Source organism: Zootoca vivipara, chromosome 1, assembly GCF_963506605.1.
Source record: "Zootoca vivipara chromosome 1, rZooViv1.1, whole genome shotgun sequence".
Lineage (NCBI taxonomy): Eukaryota > Metazoa > Chordata > Lepidosauria > Squamata > Lacertidae > Zootoca > Zootoca vivipara.
The window spans coordinates 106,735,369-106,748,533 of NC_083276.1; the positions used below are offsets into that span (position 1 = coordinate 106,735,369).

The window sequence follows — 13,165 nt, forward strand, 5'->3', positions numbered from 1 at the left end:
AGACATTTTCCAAGCCGTTATTTAGAACGACTGCATTTTACCTTTTTATATTAAAAGGGGAGGGGAAGGCAAGTGCCATGGTTAAGTTGCTACTGTACGAGCCTGGTCAATGTGTTGATTCATTTTGTTAGGCTGTTATAAATGCAAGCTTCTTCCTTTGTTTATACTTACGGTCTTTTTTTAAAAGGCAAGGAATGGAAAACATGCTTCCTCTAGGCAGGAATTATCTCCGGGGGCCTTCGGTACAGCTGCCTGTGAAAGGTACATCACACTTATTCTCGCCCCCCCCTATTAATTTATTTATTTAAGGAACCTGTTTTCTATTTAGTAATCCTCTCATGTTTACCCTCGTTCTCCGATTTTTAAAAAGCCAGGAGTGCTCCTGTTCTCCCTTGCAACCGCTCAATATTGAAAAGGGTATCTAGAGCCCACTTCTGAGCATCAGCAGGTTTGGTCAAAGGAGAGGTTGCACCCTGAATGTAAAGTCAGGATGGAAGATCAAGTCGTTTCCTGTGCACCAAAGCCCTCGCTTGCCCCCTTTAGTGTTCATGAACCTGTTTCACCTGGGCATTCTAGCCCTGAAACAAGGAGGGATTCGGGAGCTGAGCTGGAGCTCCCCAGTGCAGAGCTTCTATCATTGTAGAGGGGAGACAGGCAAAGTCTGCCACTACCTGCCCTACTAGGGCCTCTTGTGCTATGTACTATAGCAGCCCTGCTCAGGGTTTGCCTGTCTCCATCCATGGCAGAGACTGCTTTGTGAAAGGTGCGCACAGCCATTCTTGGAGCACTATGTGTTGTTGTTGTTTTAACCAGAGCAACGGTGCTTGGGATTTTAGCACACATCTATCTGCACCGTTTCCCTAGTACAAATTGGCTCCAAGTCACTGGTATTAAGGCCTATTGGAGAAAGAGAGGAAAAAAAAGATGAGTGCAGTACCTATGCCATGCCTATATGTTTGTTTTCTCCAGAGGGGGTCCTAGCAGCCATTTAGATCGAGGAGACTGTGCAGGGGGAAATGGTTAAATGCAGTCAAAATGGGAGACGGCACACACACGCCGGCTGCTTTACAGATTCTTGTTTTTCTATTAAAAAAACAACCCCAAAACACTGCAATGTCAGGTCACAGATCACGTACATCGTGTCTCTTTCCATTCCCTGAGTCTGGCTTTCAGGTATAGGGGTGCAAAAATTTCCCAGGGTTATGCTTGATAAAGACAAAAGAGTGGAACAGAATGTGGTGCTTTACATCTGAAATAATGTATTTTTTATGTATTTCATTTTTGAAAGGGACGAACTTGAGGCTATTTTCTGGGGCATGAAGGAAGAATTTCATCACATACGCGCACTAGCTAAAGCACAGACGGACCAGCTGAGTAAATTTAAACTACGGAGAGAAGCTGTAACTGGTATCGCTTTACTGCAGCTCTTACTGTGATTCAGCTGTTTCAGCTGGGGGGGGGAACATGCTTCGTTTTTGGAATATGATGTATATGATGAATGTGCTTTCCAACGCTATCCGGGACTTGCCCTGACTTCTGCGTGGCGCTCTATAATTGACGAAATGGTCCTACGTTGCAATAACCCTGGTGACCGAAATATAAAAAGAAATGTGTGTGTGTGTTTGATAGAAAAAGAGAGCGAGAGAGCACACACACAAACACACACATCACTTCTGCAGTGTGATGTGACTGTTCATTTTGCTGCAAGTGCATGTCTTGAGAAGCTGCTGGTTCCCTTGTATTCCTTGACCTATCTGCTTGCAACACAGTGAACGCTCTTTCTTCCCTTCGCCAGTGAATACTGCCCCTGTTTTCTCTCTCCCACACACCTATCTCCCATATAGAGATCACCTCCGTTTGATAACAACATGATCAGTGACGCTGCTTTTAGTTATATGGCTAGGAGCAAAAATATAGATCGGAATTTATACAGCAGGTTTTTGGCCTGTTGTGTGCAAAGGAGAGGATGCAGATCTACCTGTCGGAGTGCATTTTAATATCTGCTTTACGTATGCCTCGCTGCGGTTTGCCGCACAACCTTAGATGCTCAATTTCTGCTGAAGCGGGAGAGCGGAGCACCTGTCTGTAACATAAACTGATTTCGGCAGGGCTTGTGCAGCAATGCACTGAGCTCGTTGCATGCACTTTGAATTAATGCATTTTGTTTTGGAGATTAACGCTGCAATGCTAGGCATGTCTGCTTAGAATGAACCCCACTGAGTTCAATGAGGCTTGCTCCTAGGTATGGGATTGCAGCCTAATTCTGTTTAATGCTTTTATTTTATAAACATTTTCCAATCCTTCTCATAAGAGACCAACACCTGCCTAATCCAGCAGGCCCAACAGCAACTGGTTAGATGCTTCTGGGGAGCTCCCAGTCTTTGATCTAAACCACTGGTTTTGTTCCTGCTCAAAACCTTGTATGCTACATTTTTGCCATCTAACAGTAACTGCACCTAATTTCTAGTACTGGCATTTACAGCTAACTTCATTGAGCAGCATCCATAAGAAGAGGCCTGCATGGGCTGAGCTGGTGATAGCTATGTACCGCTCACTCGAGGGATCAGTTCAGTTTGCCTTTTTGGTGTGCCACAGTTAACCTGCATTTAAGTTGCTTTTTTTGTGGCTTGCCAAAAGTGGACTGAAGGCAGCCTGTGGCAAATGGACGTGCACGGCTAGACACTAGACGTGTGTTGAAATGGTTGCATAAGCCACAGCTTGTTAAGAAACCTCCCCCACCCCAATCCGGTCACCTGTCATTCCTCAGCTAGAGACAAATTATCTGTGATGCAACCCAATTCTTGCCAAAATGAAATCGCAAAAATAGGTAGAGTTATTTATACTGTCTAGAAAATGCTTTCCGTATAACATGGAATATAAATATCATCATTATATTCTGTCTTAAGTAGTGAGAGAGACCCAGCCACCCCCTGAAAAACAAGTCTGGCAAATGGATTTTATTTTGAAAAGTTTTAGCCTAACTTGTTTTTAAACATCTAATATTATCTAATAGTTTATGGAAATGAAATATTGTACATCTATTATTTAAATCTTAACATTTTATGGAAACTGCTTAGAAGTTTTGTTGGTTAAGCGGTATATAAATCTTGCTAGTGGAGGGTGTTGGGGGTGGCAAGGCACAAGGGCAATTGCGAGGTTTGGATTTTTGGCCCCAAACGAGAGTTCTGGCAAATTTTATTCTTCTATAGGGGAGTCAATGGGTTGGCATGGAGGAGTCACAGTATCAGTCTCTGGTGTGTCAAACTGATAAATTTACCATGCTGGTCTTTGGGGAAATTAAATTTGTCAGGAAGTTGAAGTTATGTGCTTTAAACCAGAGACTTAGGTACTGTTTAATCATTTCCTTTTCACCTGTCTTTACAGAAATTCCATTCTCCACGCCTATCCAGTGCACCGATGAACAAGCAGATGACCTCTGTAATCCTTGGGTTAAAAAGGATCTAAACAGGGGTGTCGCACACTTCCCATCCACCACTCCAAGAGGGGTGGGGCAGGACGAGGAAGAAAACTCTGTGGAGTCCCTTTCTCAGTTTAATGTCAAGTTCCCTCCCATAGACAACGATGCTGCTTTCTTGGAGAGCACCCCGGATGCTCCAGAAATCCCCTGCATTGTGATGCCTGAGAACATGCTTCCAGATCAGCCATTTCATAGGGACCTTGGAGACCAGGACGTGAGCTACAGCGAGGTGAAGCACAACATGTTTGAGGGCCATGGCGCTGACTCAAGCACTTCAGCCGCACATAAACTGCCAGCTGCTAGTAAAGCCAAATCCTCAGCCGCCCACACAAACGCACTCGTACAGAGTCCTTTGGACAACCCTCTGTGTTTTCAAGTGCCTTATGCGTACGGCTTTGGAGCCACTGTCTTTCCAGATCAAGATATCCCTGAAATAAAACTTCCGTCTTTAGAAGATAACAAGAGCCCTGTTGGAGTCCCTCAGCAGGTATCTGCTGTTTTCCATTTGCTTTTGTGTTTACATGTGATGATGATGATAATTCTGTAAAGCTGTAAAACTGAGCAGGTAGCTGAACTTGCTCAACCTAATGTGTACCCGGTGCAGCATTTTTATCCCATCTGCCCACTGCTCCGTTTCAAAACGTTTGCATTAGCACAACGGCCTGATATCATTGTGCCACCACTGTAATGTCATAATTTGTGATATTGTGTTTAGACCAGCAGCCGGTATTCCCTATTCTAAGCCTTCCATCTGGTGATCCAGCATGCTTTGAAACTAGGCTGCAAGTTAATCCTTTTGGGCCTTCTAGCTAGGGATATTTGAATGACTGGAGAGTATATTTGAGCTCCTTTCTTGTATGTAGACCCCAGGCCAAATGCCCACACAGGCAGTCTGTTGTACACACCTTCTCTTCCAGTCAGTGCAGGTTTTCTTGCTGTGCAGGTTTAGTCCCTGGCACCTCCCATTAAAAGAAAGTGATGGCAAAGACACATCTCTGCTTGGCAAGCTGCTGCCAGTCAGAGTGGACAGTACAGGGCTATTTGGACAAATAGTCTGATCTAGTAGGAGCCTGATTTCTAGGTTCCTAACCCGTTGTGGTAAGGTTAGGCTAAGAAAGTGACCGAGAATCAAGGCTGAATGGGGGCTTGAACTCAATGTCTTCTCAGGCCATAACCTGTCGCTCTAACCATTGCACACTGCTTCTTCTGATCCATGCTTGGGGGGGGGGTCCTGCTCTGGATTATGTGCACAGATGATTTTTTTTCCCCAAAAGCCCCTTGCACATATCACACAACTGCTTTTTTAATATGGAGAGAGAAACTGATGAAAGACACGTGCATGCACTTTTTGTGTTGCAGGGTCAGTTCTAAGTTGATCAATGTTCCTGCTTCATATGTACAAAACCAATGTTCATTTATTTCAGCTTTCTGCTGAATTTTTGTGTGCATGTAATCCTTCCACATTAGGCACTTTTGTGAGCAGGCAACGTGTATGGCTTCAATTCGGAAGCGACTCCGGTTTGACTTAATCAAACCTCACCAAAAAAAGTGATTTGCAGCGGCTACTTGCCATTGTCCCATCCATTTGTCTACTCCTTTTTTTCCACCACCACCACCCCACTGCAAGCTGCTTCTCCCCCTACCCCCAATTTTCTTACTTTCTTTCTCTCCTCCCTCATGGTGCTGCCTCTCTAATGTTTAAGAAAAAGGGAGGTGGCCTCTCAAGATCTGTTGCTAGTGGCAGATTGGACCTCCTTTGGGTTTTTTAGGCTGAAATCCTATAAACACGTATAGGGAGTTAACCCCTTGGAACTTGGCAGGTTTAAACCCATGTGCTGCATCTGGTTTAAACCCATGTAAACTTATATGATGGTGATCTGTCATTTTCGGCAGTCACAGAATGAGAGGATACAGTTTGATCTGAAATGATCCATATTAAAACTGATAAGCATGCCCGTCATTTTTTTGTAAATACCTCTTAAAAACTCTGTCGTGATCTGCTTAACATACTTACCATAGTGTTACTGTCATCTAAATCGACTAACCCTGTTGAAAGCAGATGAATTAAAGTGCAAGCGTGCGCGGGTTTTAAGGGGCATATTGATCACACTGCGTAGTGTTAATGTAGTCATGAATTACAGTCACCACTTTTATGAGTAATGGATCCTCGCGTACAAATTATTGAAGATTTAATGAGCTACACCTCTTACTTTTTCCCCGAGTTCATTGTAGCACTCTTAATTTTAGACACATATGCCCAAATTCCTGAGTATGCCTTCAGTCTATTACATCCTAAAATAATAATGATGAGCTGCACTTTGGTAATGCACTATTTATTATATATTCATACTAGTTTCCTTTTTCCTCCTCTAATAGGGCTCTAGATTTTGCATTTGAATTATTTGATGCCTGGATAGTTTTTGCTTTTGTCTTTGCCGCACCTAATTCTGTGTTGGGCTGGATCAAAGCAAGTGAAACTATTTCTTCTGTTACTACTGAGATTCCTGTGGTTTGTAAATCGTCCGTTCGTTCTTCTTCCTCTTTTTCTCCATCATGTCTCCTGCTTGTTCTTTTAACTATTCAATTCTCAGTAGATGGCACTCTGCATTGTATATTAAAGCATGTGAAACAGCTGGTATGTGATTGCAAGTTGATAGAGAAGCATGCAGCTTTAAAAGTGCATTAGAATTGGTGTTGAACTGTCAGAATGTGCAGGGCGTGAGACTATAAAAATTCATATACTTGAAAAATAAGGAAAAGCTTACATTTTAAAATATAAGTGGCCTGTGCTATAATCTAGTGGTGGCCAGGAAGCCTTGATATGTTATGTGTCTACATTTGGAGAGACAACTGGTGGCAGAAAATACTTCCAGTAGTGGTTCGTTGTATGCAGGAAGGTCTTTGATTAAAGTTGTGCATCTTCTCCAATTACCTAGGCAGAAAAAGCCACCGTTCCTTTAACATGTTCTAAATTGACAGCTGCATAGATTTGCTAAACATTTTGTTATCTTTCTTTTTGCTTCCTAAACGTTTTCATACCTTTTTAGTTTAAGGGCGATTTTTTTAAAAAAACAGATGCAAAATCTCAGCACTTCGAGTCCAGTTAACAACAGGTTGCGGAAAGTTTCCATCATTTGAAAATATGTGCTTAGCTCCCCCCTTTTTTTAGCAGCAGTGGGAAAAATGTGAAAAACCGAGTCACAAAATACTTGCTAAAAATAAAGGTCCCAATTCACAAGGCATGTTAAAAAGGTTCTGTCCCTGTTACTGAGAGAGCTGTGATGATAGCCTCATGCTTGCCCATACAAACTGTAGAGCTGGCCTTTGCAGGGTCTGATTTGAAATGTACTTTGTAAGACAGTGACAGCAGTTCCTGATGGAGAACATAGCTTCACTTCCACACAAAGACAACTTGGGTCAGCCCGCCATCCTGTCTGCATGGTAAAAAAATGGCCAGGTTGAAGACACATTTAAAGCACATAAGACCTTGTTATATACTATTCACCATTGCTGGCATCGTGATAGTGCCATCTTACTTGTCTCCCACCCCTCCTGGAGACAAGAGCTTTCTGTCATGCATTTAGTACATGCGTTAACAAATAACAACGAGGAGAGGAAACTTAAATGCAGTGTAATTGGCAACCGTAAGTCATTAGAGCTGTGGCTCTCAGCTGATGTAATAAATTTAGCTCTTCCTTGCAGACACTAAATATAAAAACTTGAGTCTGTTTCTTTAGTATATAGCAGTTTCTTAAACACCTGGATTGAAAACTGTAATACTGAAAACGAGTAGAGACTGAATTGAAGGATTAGGATTTTGATTCATTCCTTCATTCTGTGTCATCTTGGGAGGCTAGTCTAGCAAGCAGGGCTCCTGATTTTGAGACAAACAAACATGAAGAGCATTTTCATCGGTGTAAATGTGTGCACGTAGCTCCAGTTCAACACAACACTTCAACATTTGCATGAGTGTTATTTGGCAGGGGGGAAGGTTTCATAGATTGATTTACTTTGAGCCATAATTCATCCTTAGGACTGCAAGCGCCTGTAGCTTAGCTCAAACTGAAAGCCATGTTTTTTAAGTGCATGCTTTCTTTGGTATCTTAAAAATAAGCACCAGCATTGATTAATCCAATCAGTTCTCATGCTACCACAACTTCAGTCAGTTAAAAGGCAGATAATTAATTGGTTCACACTTCTAACAATAACATTCTTGCAAATATCCGTAGCCATACTTTTATTGGGTGGGGTTACCAGCAGTGATCCAAAATAAAAATTACAGTAGCAGCTGAATGCCATCTACAATAAAATAATAAAAATCCTGAATAAATGTGTGTTAGGCAACAACCCTTCAGTAGAGCCTGGCTAAATCAAGCTCAAAACTCAATGAGTAAAACATTTGCAAGATGAGGCCCTCCAGCTGGTGTGAATTTGATCAAATATTTCAAATACAGCATACATATTGTGGCCATCTAGTCATGACTCCTATTACAGTTATTAAAACTGCCAGTTTAAATCAAGGTGGAGTTGCAAATAAGTAATTAAAAGCACACTTCCGCAGTGATATTTAAAACACGCGTCAGTGCCTAGACAGGTTTCCGAAGCAATTTACACCAACAGAAAAGTAGACTGTTTGTTAGAACTTGATGTAATTACACCTAATTAGCCGGTGTTCTTCGTGGATTGATGACTGACCAGAGTTAAAAATAATAAAAAAGCCACAATAGAAATCTGCTAAGGCAGATAAGTATTAAATATTGTTTAGACAAAAATTTACTCAGAGAAATTGTGAGTGTCCCCCCCCCTTTTTTAAATAAATAAATCTCTGCTTCAGAATTTTTGAGATCCTGGTACATATGAATGACATAGAGGCTTTGTATGCTCACACTCACATGTATATATGCACACTTTCACACATTAAATATATAAATTATATACATTTTGTTTTTTAAAAGCCTTCTGAGCCCGAGTTGCTTGCTCCAGCTCCAAATCAAAGTTGCTTGTATGCCCTCATAAGTTACATGTTCAAAGTGATTGGTAAGACTTTTGGGGGGGGGGTATTTTAAAAAATGGGGATACCACTTCACTCGTAATCCTCATGTAATTTGAATATCAGTGCCTCGATATAACACTTAGACATGCATTGAAATAGAAAAGTATAGTATATGCATTTATCAATCCAGAATTATCAAGAAGATATGTTTTAGCTGATGAAAATATTGGCAAGATTTCGTTCTAGGAGTATTCATTCAATTTGTTTTTCTAAACACAAAGCACATTCTTTAGTCAAATGAAAGGCCGCATATTTAGATATACCTAGCAGCAACAGCAGCCATCCCTAGCCGGTGAAAAACCTCACCTTTATAACTCTTCTTTTTCTACCCTCTACTTCTTACAGCCGCTCTGGGAGCCATATCACACTCAAGACAATGACGTATTGGCACTTCCTTCTGCAGACTCGGAACTTGATCAGACTGGAATATGTGAATTCTGTCAGAAAGTTTTTCCACCATCTAGTACATCAGAGGACTTTCTGAGGCATCTGAATTCACACTTCAACTTGAAGTCCTAGTGTCACCGGAGTACAGATTTTTGTTGCTGTTGCTGTTGAGACCAGGTGCTGCTCTACTTTGATTTCAGCCCAATTGCGCAGTGTAATTCCAGAGCTTTGCGCAACATCAATACCAGAACCGACCCGGAGCTATGTTAATACGATTTAAGCCAATTTCAAATGCATAAAAGGAAAATAATTGCAATGCCACCAACAAGGGCATAGCTTCCCGAGAACAGGGGTTGAAGAGTCCGGGGGCTGGGGGGAGAGAGAGAGAAGGACTTGACTTGGTAACTATCACACCATTGTGCCTTTGCTTTCACTTTTATTCACTGGAATCTTTTTGACCATCGAAACAAATATTTACTTTTGCCATCGTGCATGATACAGTACTGAACTCCAGCTAGAAACAGATGTGATGCAGTGATTTCAGAGCAATTCAGCTCCCCCACCCTAAGCACCAGGTTTGTAAGAGGGGTGGGGGGGGAAGATGAATTAGTCAGAGGTGTCCAGAATGGAGCTTCACTTTCCACCTGGTTTAGAATTGCATCCTTAATTGTGTTCTTACTCTGTGCCTTAATTCCTGCCAATTGAGCAGGCAGAAATGGCTACCAGTCTTGGTGTTGGTGGGCAGTGGGAAGACCGGAGGCCTCCCGCGTTGTCAGTAGGTGAAGGGCCCAGGAGCTGCAGGGAGGAGCCATAAGCCAGCAATAGAGCAGAGAACATCTTCTGCCAGACAGAATAGGCAATATTGGACTAGGCTTGTCAATGGTCTGGCAATATAAGTTGTTATGTTAGAACAATAGATGGCCCTGGATGAAGACAATCTGTTTGCGTCAAAGAAACATGTCTCAGCAGCCAATTGGGGCTGAGATGAACATTGTATAAGGCTTTCATAATATATAATGAGTACTGTACACAAACATTTAGCTTTATTGGGGTATTGCATGGGAAGGTTTGTGGCGAGTTTTTAAAAAAACAAAAACACCCCCATTTTCAGCAGAGGTGAAATAAGTTGTTAATTTTGAGCGTTTTACAGCCATCAGGATTTACCTGAGACACTTCAACCACACACACACACCAGTGTAGTATTTTTCAGCAAGCTGATCTTGTTTGCAACCTGATAATCTTGGACTGGTTGTTTGTTTGTTTGTTTTTGTCCATATGTAATAATTTTATATAGTTAGGAGTTTTAAAGCTCTGTATATGCTGTTAATAGCTAAATTTCTTCACTTTCTCCAAATATCTAGTATTTACATAAAAATCCCCATTTTACAAATCAAAAGAATGGAGAAAACCTGAATGTCTTGCATAATTTTAACTCATTTGGATATACAGACATTTTTGTACAATTTTGGTTACAGCCTCTCATCTGTTTCTGAAAAACTGTTAACTGCCTTTGTGCTAAAATAAACTGCATTTTGCAGGGTTTTGGCTCTGGTGTGACCCAGAATGTGTGTTTGGTCTTACTCTGATAAAACTACCAGGCCAAGCCTTTTTCAAATCCATGTATGACATAACACGTTCTGAGACTTTTCTTCTGAGACTGGAGAGCCAGTGTGGTGTGGTGGTTAAGAGTGGTAGACTCGTAATCTGGGGAACCGGGTTCGCGTCTCCGGTCCTCCACATGCAGCTGCTGGGTGACCTTGGGCTAGTCACACCTCTCTGAAGTCTCTCAGGCCCACTCACCTCACAGAGTGTTTGTTGTGGGGGAGGAAGGGAAAGGAGATTGTTAGCCACTTTGAGACTCCTTCGGGTAGTGATAAAGTGGGATATCAAATCCAAGCTCCTCCTCCTCCTCCTCCTCCTCCTCCTCCTCCTCCTCCTCCTCCTCTTCTTTAGGCTTGCTTATGAATTGTGCTTTTCAGGGTGTACTCTGGAAAGAGAACGAACCACATTTCTTGACAACGGGCCTTCATCCTGAATTTAAAAGTAGTAAGATGTAATCGCAGTATAAAAAAGGGCTAACTGGGGTGTTGTTTTTTAAGTCATGTATTCTGCATTGCCTAGGTTTCTCTCTACACACATTCCCTTTCTATATTTCCTGTGAGCTGGCACATATCATTCTCTCTACAGGAAGGAACAGTGCTGGCAGAAACAAGTGGGGCAGCAGAATCCCCAGAAGTACAAAAAATAGTTTTTCAAAAACACAGCATTAAAGGGGGGGGGGGCAAATTCCCCTTCCAAAACAAGAAAACAAATATAGAAACAGGCCAGTAAGATACTGCAAACACTGAGAGTTAGGTAGGGGGCAAAAATGAAAATGGGCTTGAATGAGTTTGCTTGCTTGCCCCCCCCCCTTACAGCTTAGAGTAGGGCTGGGGAATCTGTGGCCTTCCTGTTGGGACTGCTATCCCATCTGCTTGCCTAGTTCCCTTAGCTGGTGTAAATTGTATTTTAACATTTGGAGTGAGGATCTCAGGTTCCCTACCTTTCGCTTTGATAGTATCCTGCAAGGCGGACCAGCTGAAGCTCTGTACTGGAGCTTTTATGTTAGGGTTGATGGACTGAAACACTTGGTTGCATAGCAGTTTCTATAAGCTTTCACGTTTCTTCTTCCTCTTCCAGCTCCTAAGATACACCAGCAGTCCAGTGTATGAAAGATCAAGGAAGGACTGCAAAACCAGTTGACTTAATTTATATTCGAGAGGAATTGAACATTGTGCTCTTCTGATCTTTCTGTCAGCATCTTTCTCCATGCTGCAAAGAATGGTTCCTCTCCCCCACACACACACATGTATTCTGGGGGGTTCTCCCCGCTGGAGCAGATTTGCACTAGCAGGAACCCTTTTGCAGGCTTCCACTAGCACACTGCATTAGTTGAATCCAGGCCTCAAAGTATGCTCTTCCATCTCCCTTTCAGCCACCCAACTGGGTAGTAGATCTAACAGGCAAGCAAAGAATATGTAAGCTTAGGCATCTTAAAACTAGATGCTATGAGGGTACAGCAGCTACTTCATCTTAAGTAGTTTAGCTTATACAAAATTCCATACAATGAAAATTTCGCATCTTTGTAGAATGCTGTATATTTAAATTTATGAATCGCTTCTCGCGATAAAACGTCGCTTAGAAATTTATAGCAGAAAGTAATAAAAATATGTAGGCATAATTAAGAACATAAATAGATGGGGGGGGATTCAATCATTGGCGTTACCCAAGTGCCTGGGGAAACTTGATACATTGCTCCAATTAGGTGCTGGTGGGCAAGTAAATTTGCACCCTGAGTACCCTCCAGTCTAACGCAACTTTTTGAGGGCAAATGATGACTTCTACTACTGCTGCCAGCAGGGACATCTGCTTTATTATGCTCACCAGGGGAAGCGCAGGCAGTAGGAAACACTAATACTCCTTAAAAGAGGAACGAGCCCAACAGGGATACGAATTATTTTTTTAAGTAGTGGAGGAACGCAGAGTGGGGGCAGCAGAGCCAAAAAAGACATTTTGTCCCTGCTTTCTTCCACCTCCTCAAAGGTGCTGGTCTTCCTTCTCTTTGCTCCCCACACCTTACAAGAGACAGGTGCATCTTTTTAACCATAGTTGGACTCACAAAGCACACTTCAGGTGCCGGAGCATTTGAGCCTCCCATAGCTGACTTAGGCTTCCCATCAGTGGGAGAGGAGAGACTGGTGCTGAGGTGAGGTTCCCACAACAGTGGCTGCTCCGTGCACAGGTTTTTCCTTTAGCATATATGTATTTATTGCATGTGTGAGCTCTCTCTCTCTCACTCACTCACTCACTCACACACACACACACACCTTTTCTCTCCCTCTCTCTGGCTACCTCGCCAGCTGCTTGTAGCTCCAGTAATTAGACTGTCACCGCTCGTTAGAGGAGCGAGGGAAACACACTTGTGACAGATTCCACTAGTTCATCGAGGGGGTGCGATCTTCGAAGGGAAATTTAGTACATTAATTTGAGGTCTCAGCTCTGTCCTTTTCTGGAGGTTCCCTCTGCAGTCTGTTTATTGCCACACTCAGCTTGGGCTTCTTTTTCCCCCCTTCGCCTTCGGAGCCCGCCAATAAACTTTAGATTAGATTAAATCAGCCATTTGACATTTGCCAGGGGTTTGGTGCACGGGCGCGCGCCTTTCTCTCCCTGCTTGTAGCGCCGCTCTGTCGACTAAAGGGGGCGCGCTG

The 13,165-nt window shown here is 42.6% G+C and overlaps 1 protein-coding gene across 4 annotated transcripts in view; it reads left to right on the forward strand.

Annotated features, from left to right (window-relative positions):
* The window catches only part of TANK (TRAF family member associated NFKB activator), a 34,391-nt gene extending 23,909 nt beyond the window's left edge, over positions 1–10,482 (forward strand). For 3 of the 4 annotated variants that reach the window (XM_035132458.2, XM_060280174.1, XM_035132448.2), the window contains 4 exons: positions 188–261; positions 1,289–1,407; positions 3,385–3,965; positions 8,877–10,482. In XM_035132458.2, coding sequence (XP_034988349.2) covers positions 188–261; positions 1,289–1,407; positions 3,385–3,965; positions 8,877–9,050 — 948 coding nt within the window. In that variant the 3' untranslated portion in view covers positions 9,051–10,482. The remainder of the gene's footprint in view (positions 1–187; positions 262–1,288; positions 1,408–3,384; positions 3,966–8,876) is intronic. The other variant, XM_035132466.2, reaches the window with a different exon arrangement.
* Positions 10,483–13,165: the final 2,683 nt, after the last annotated feature.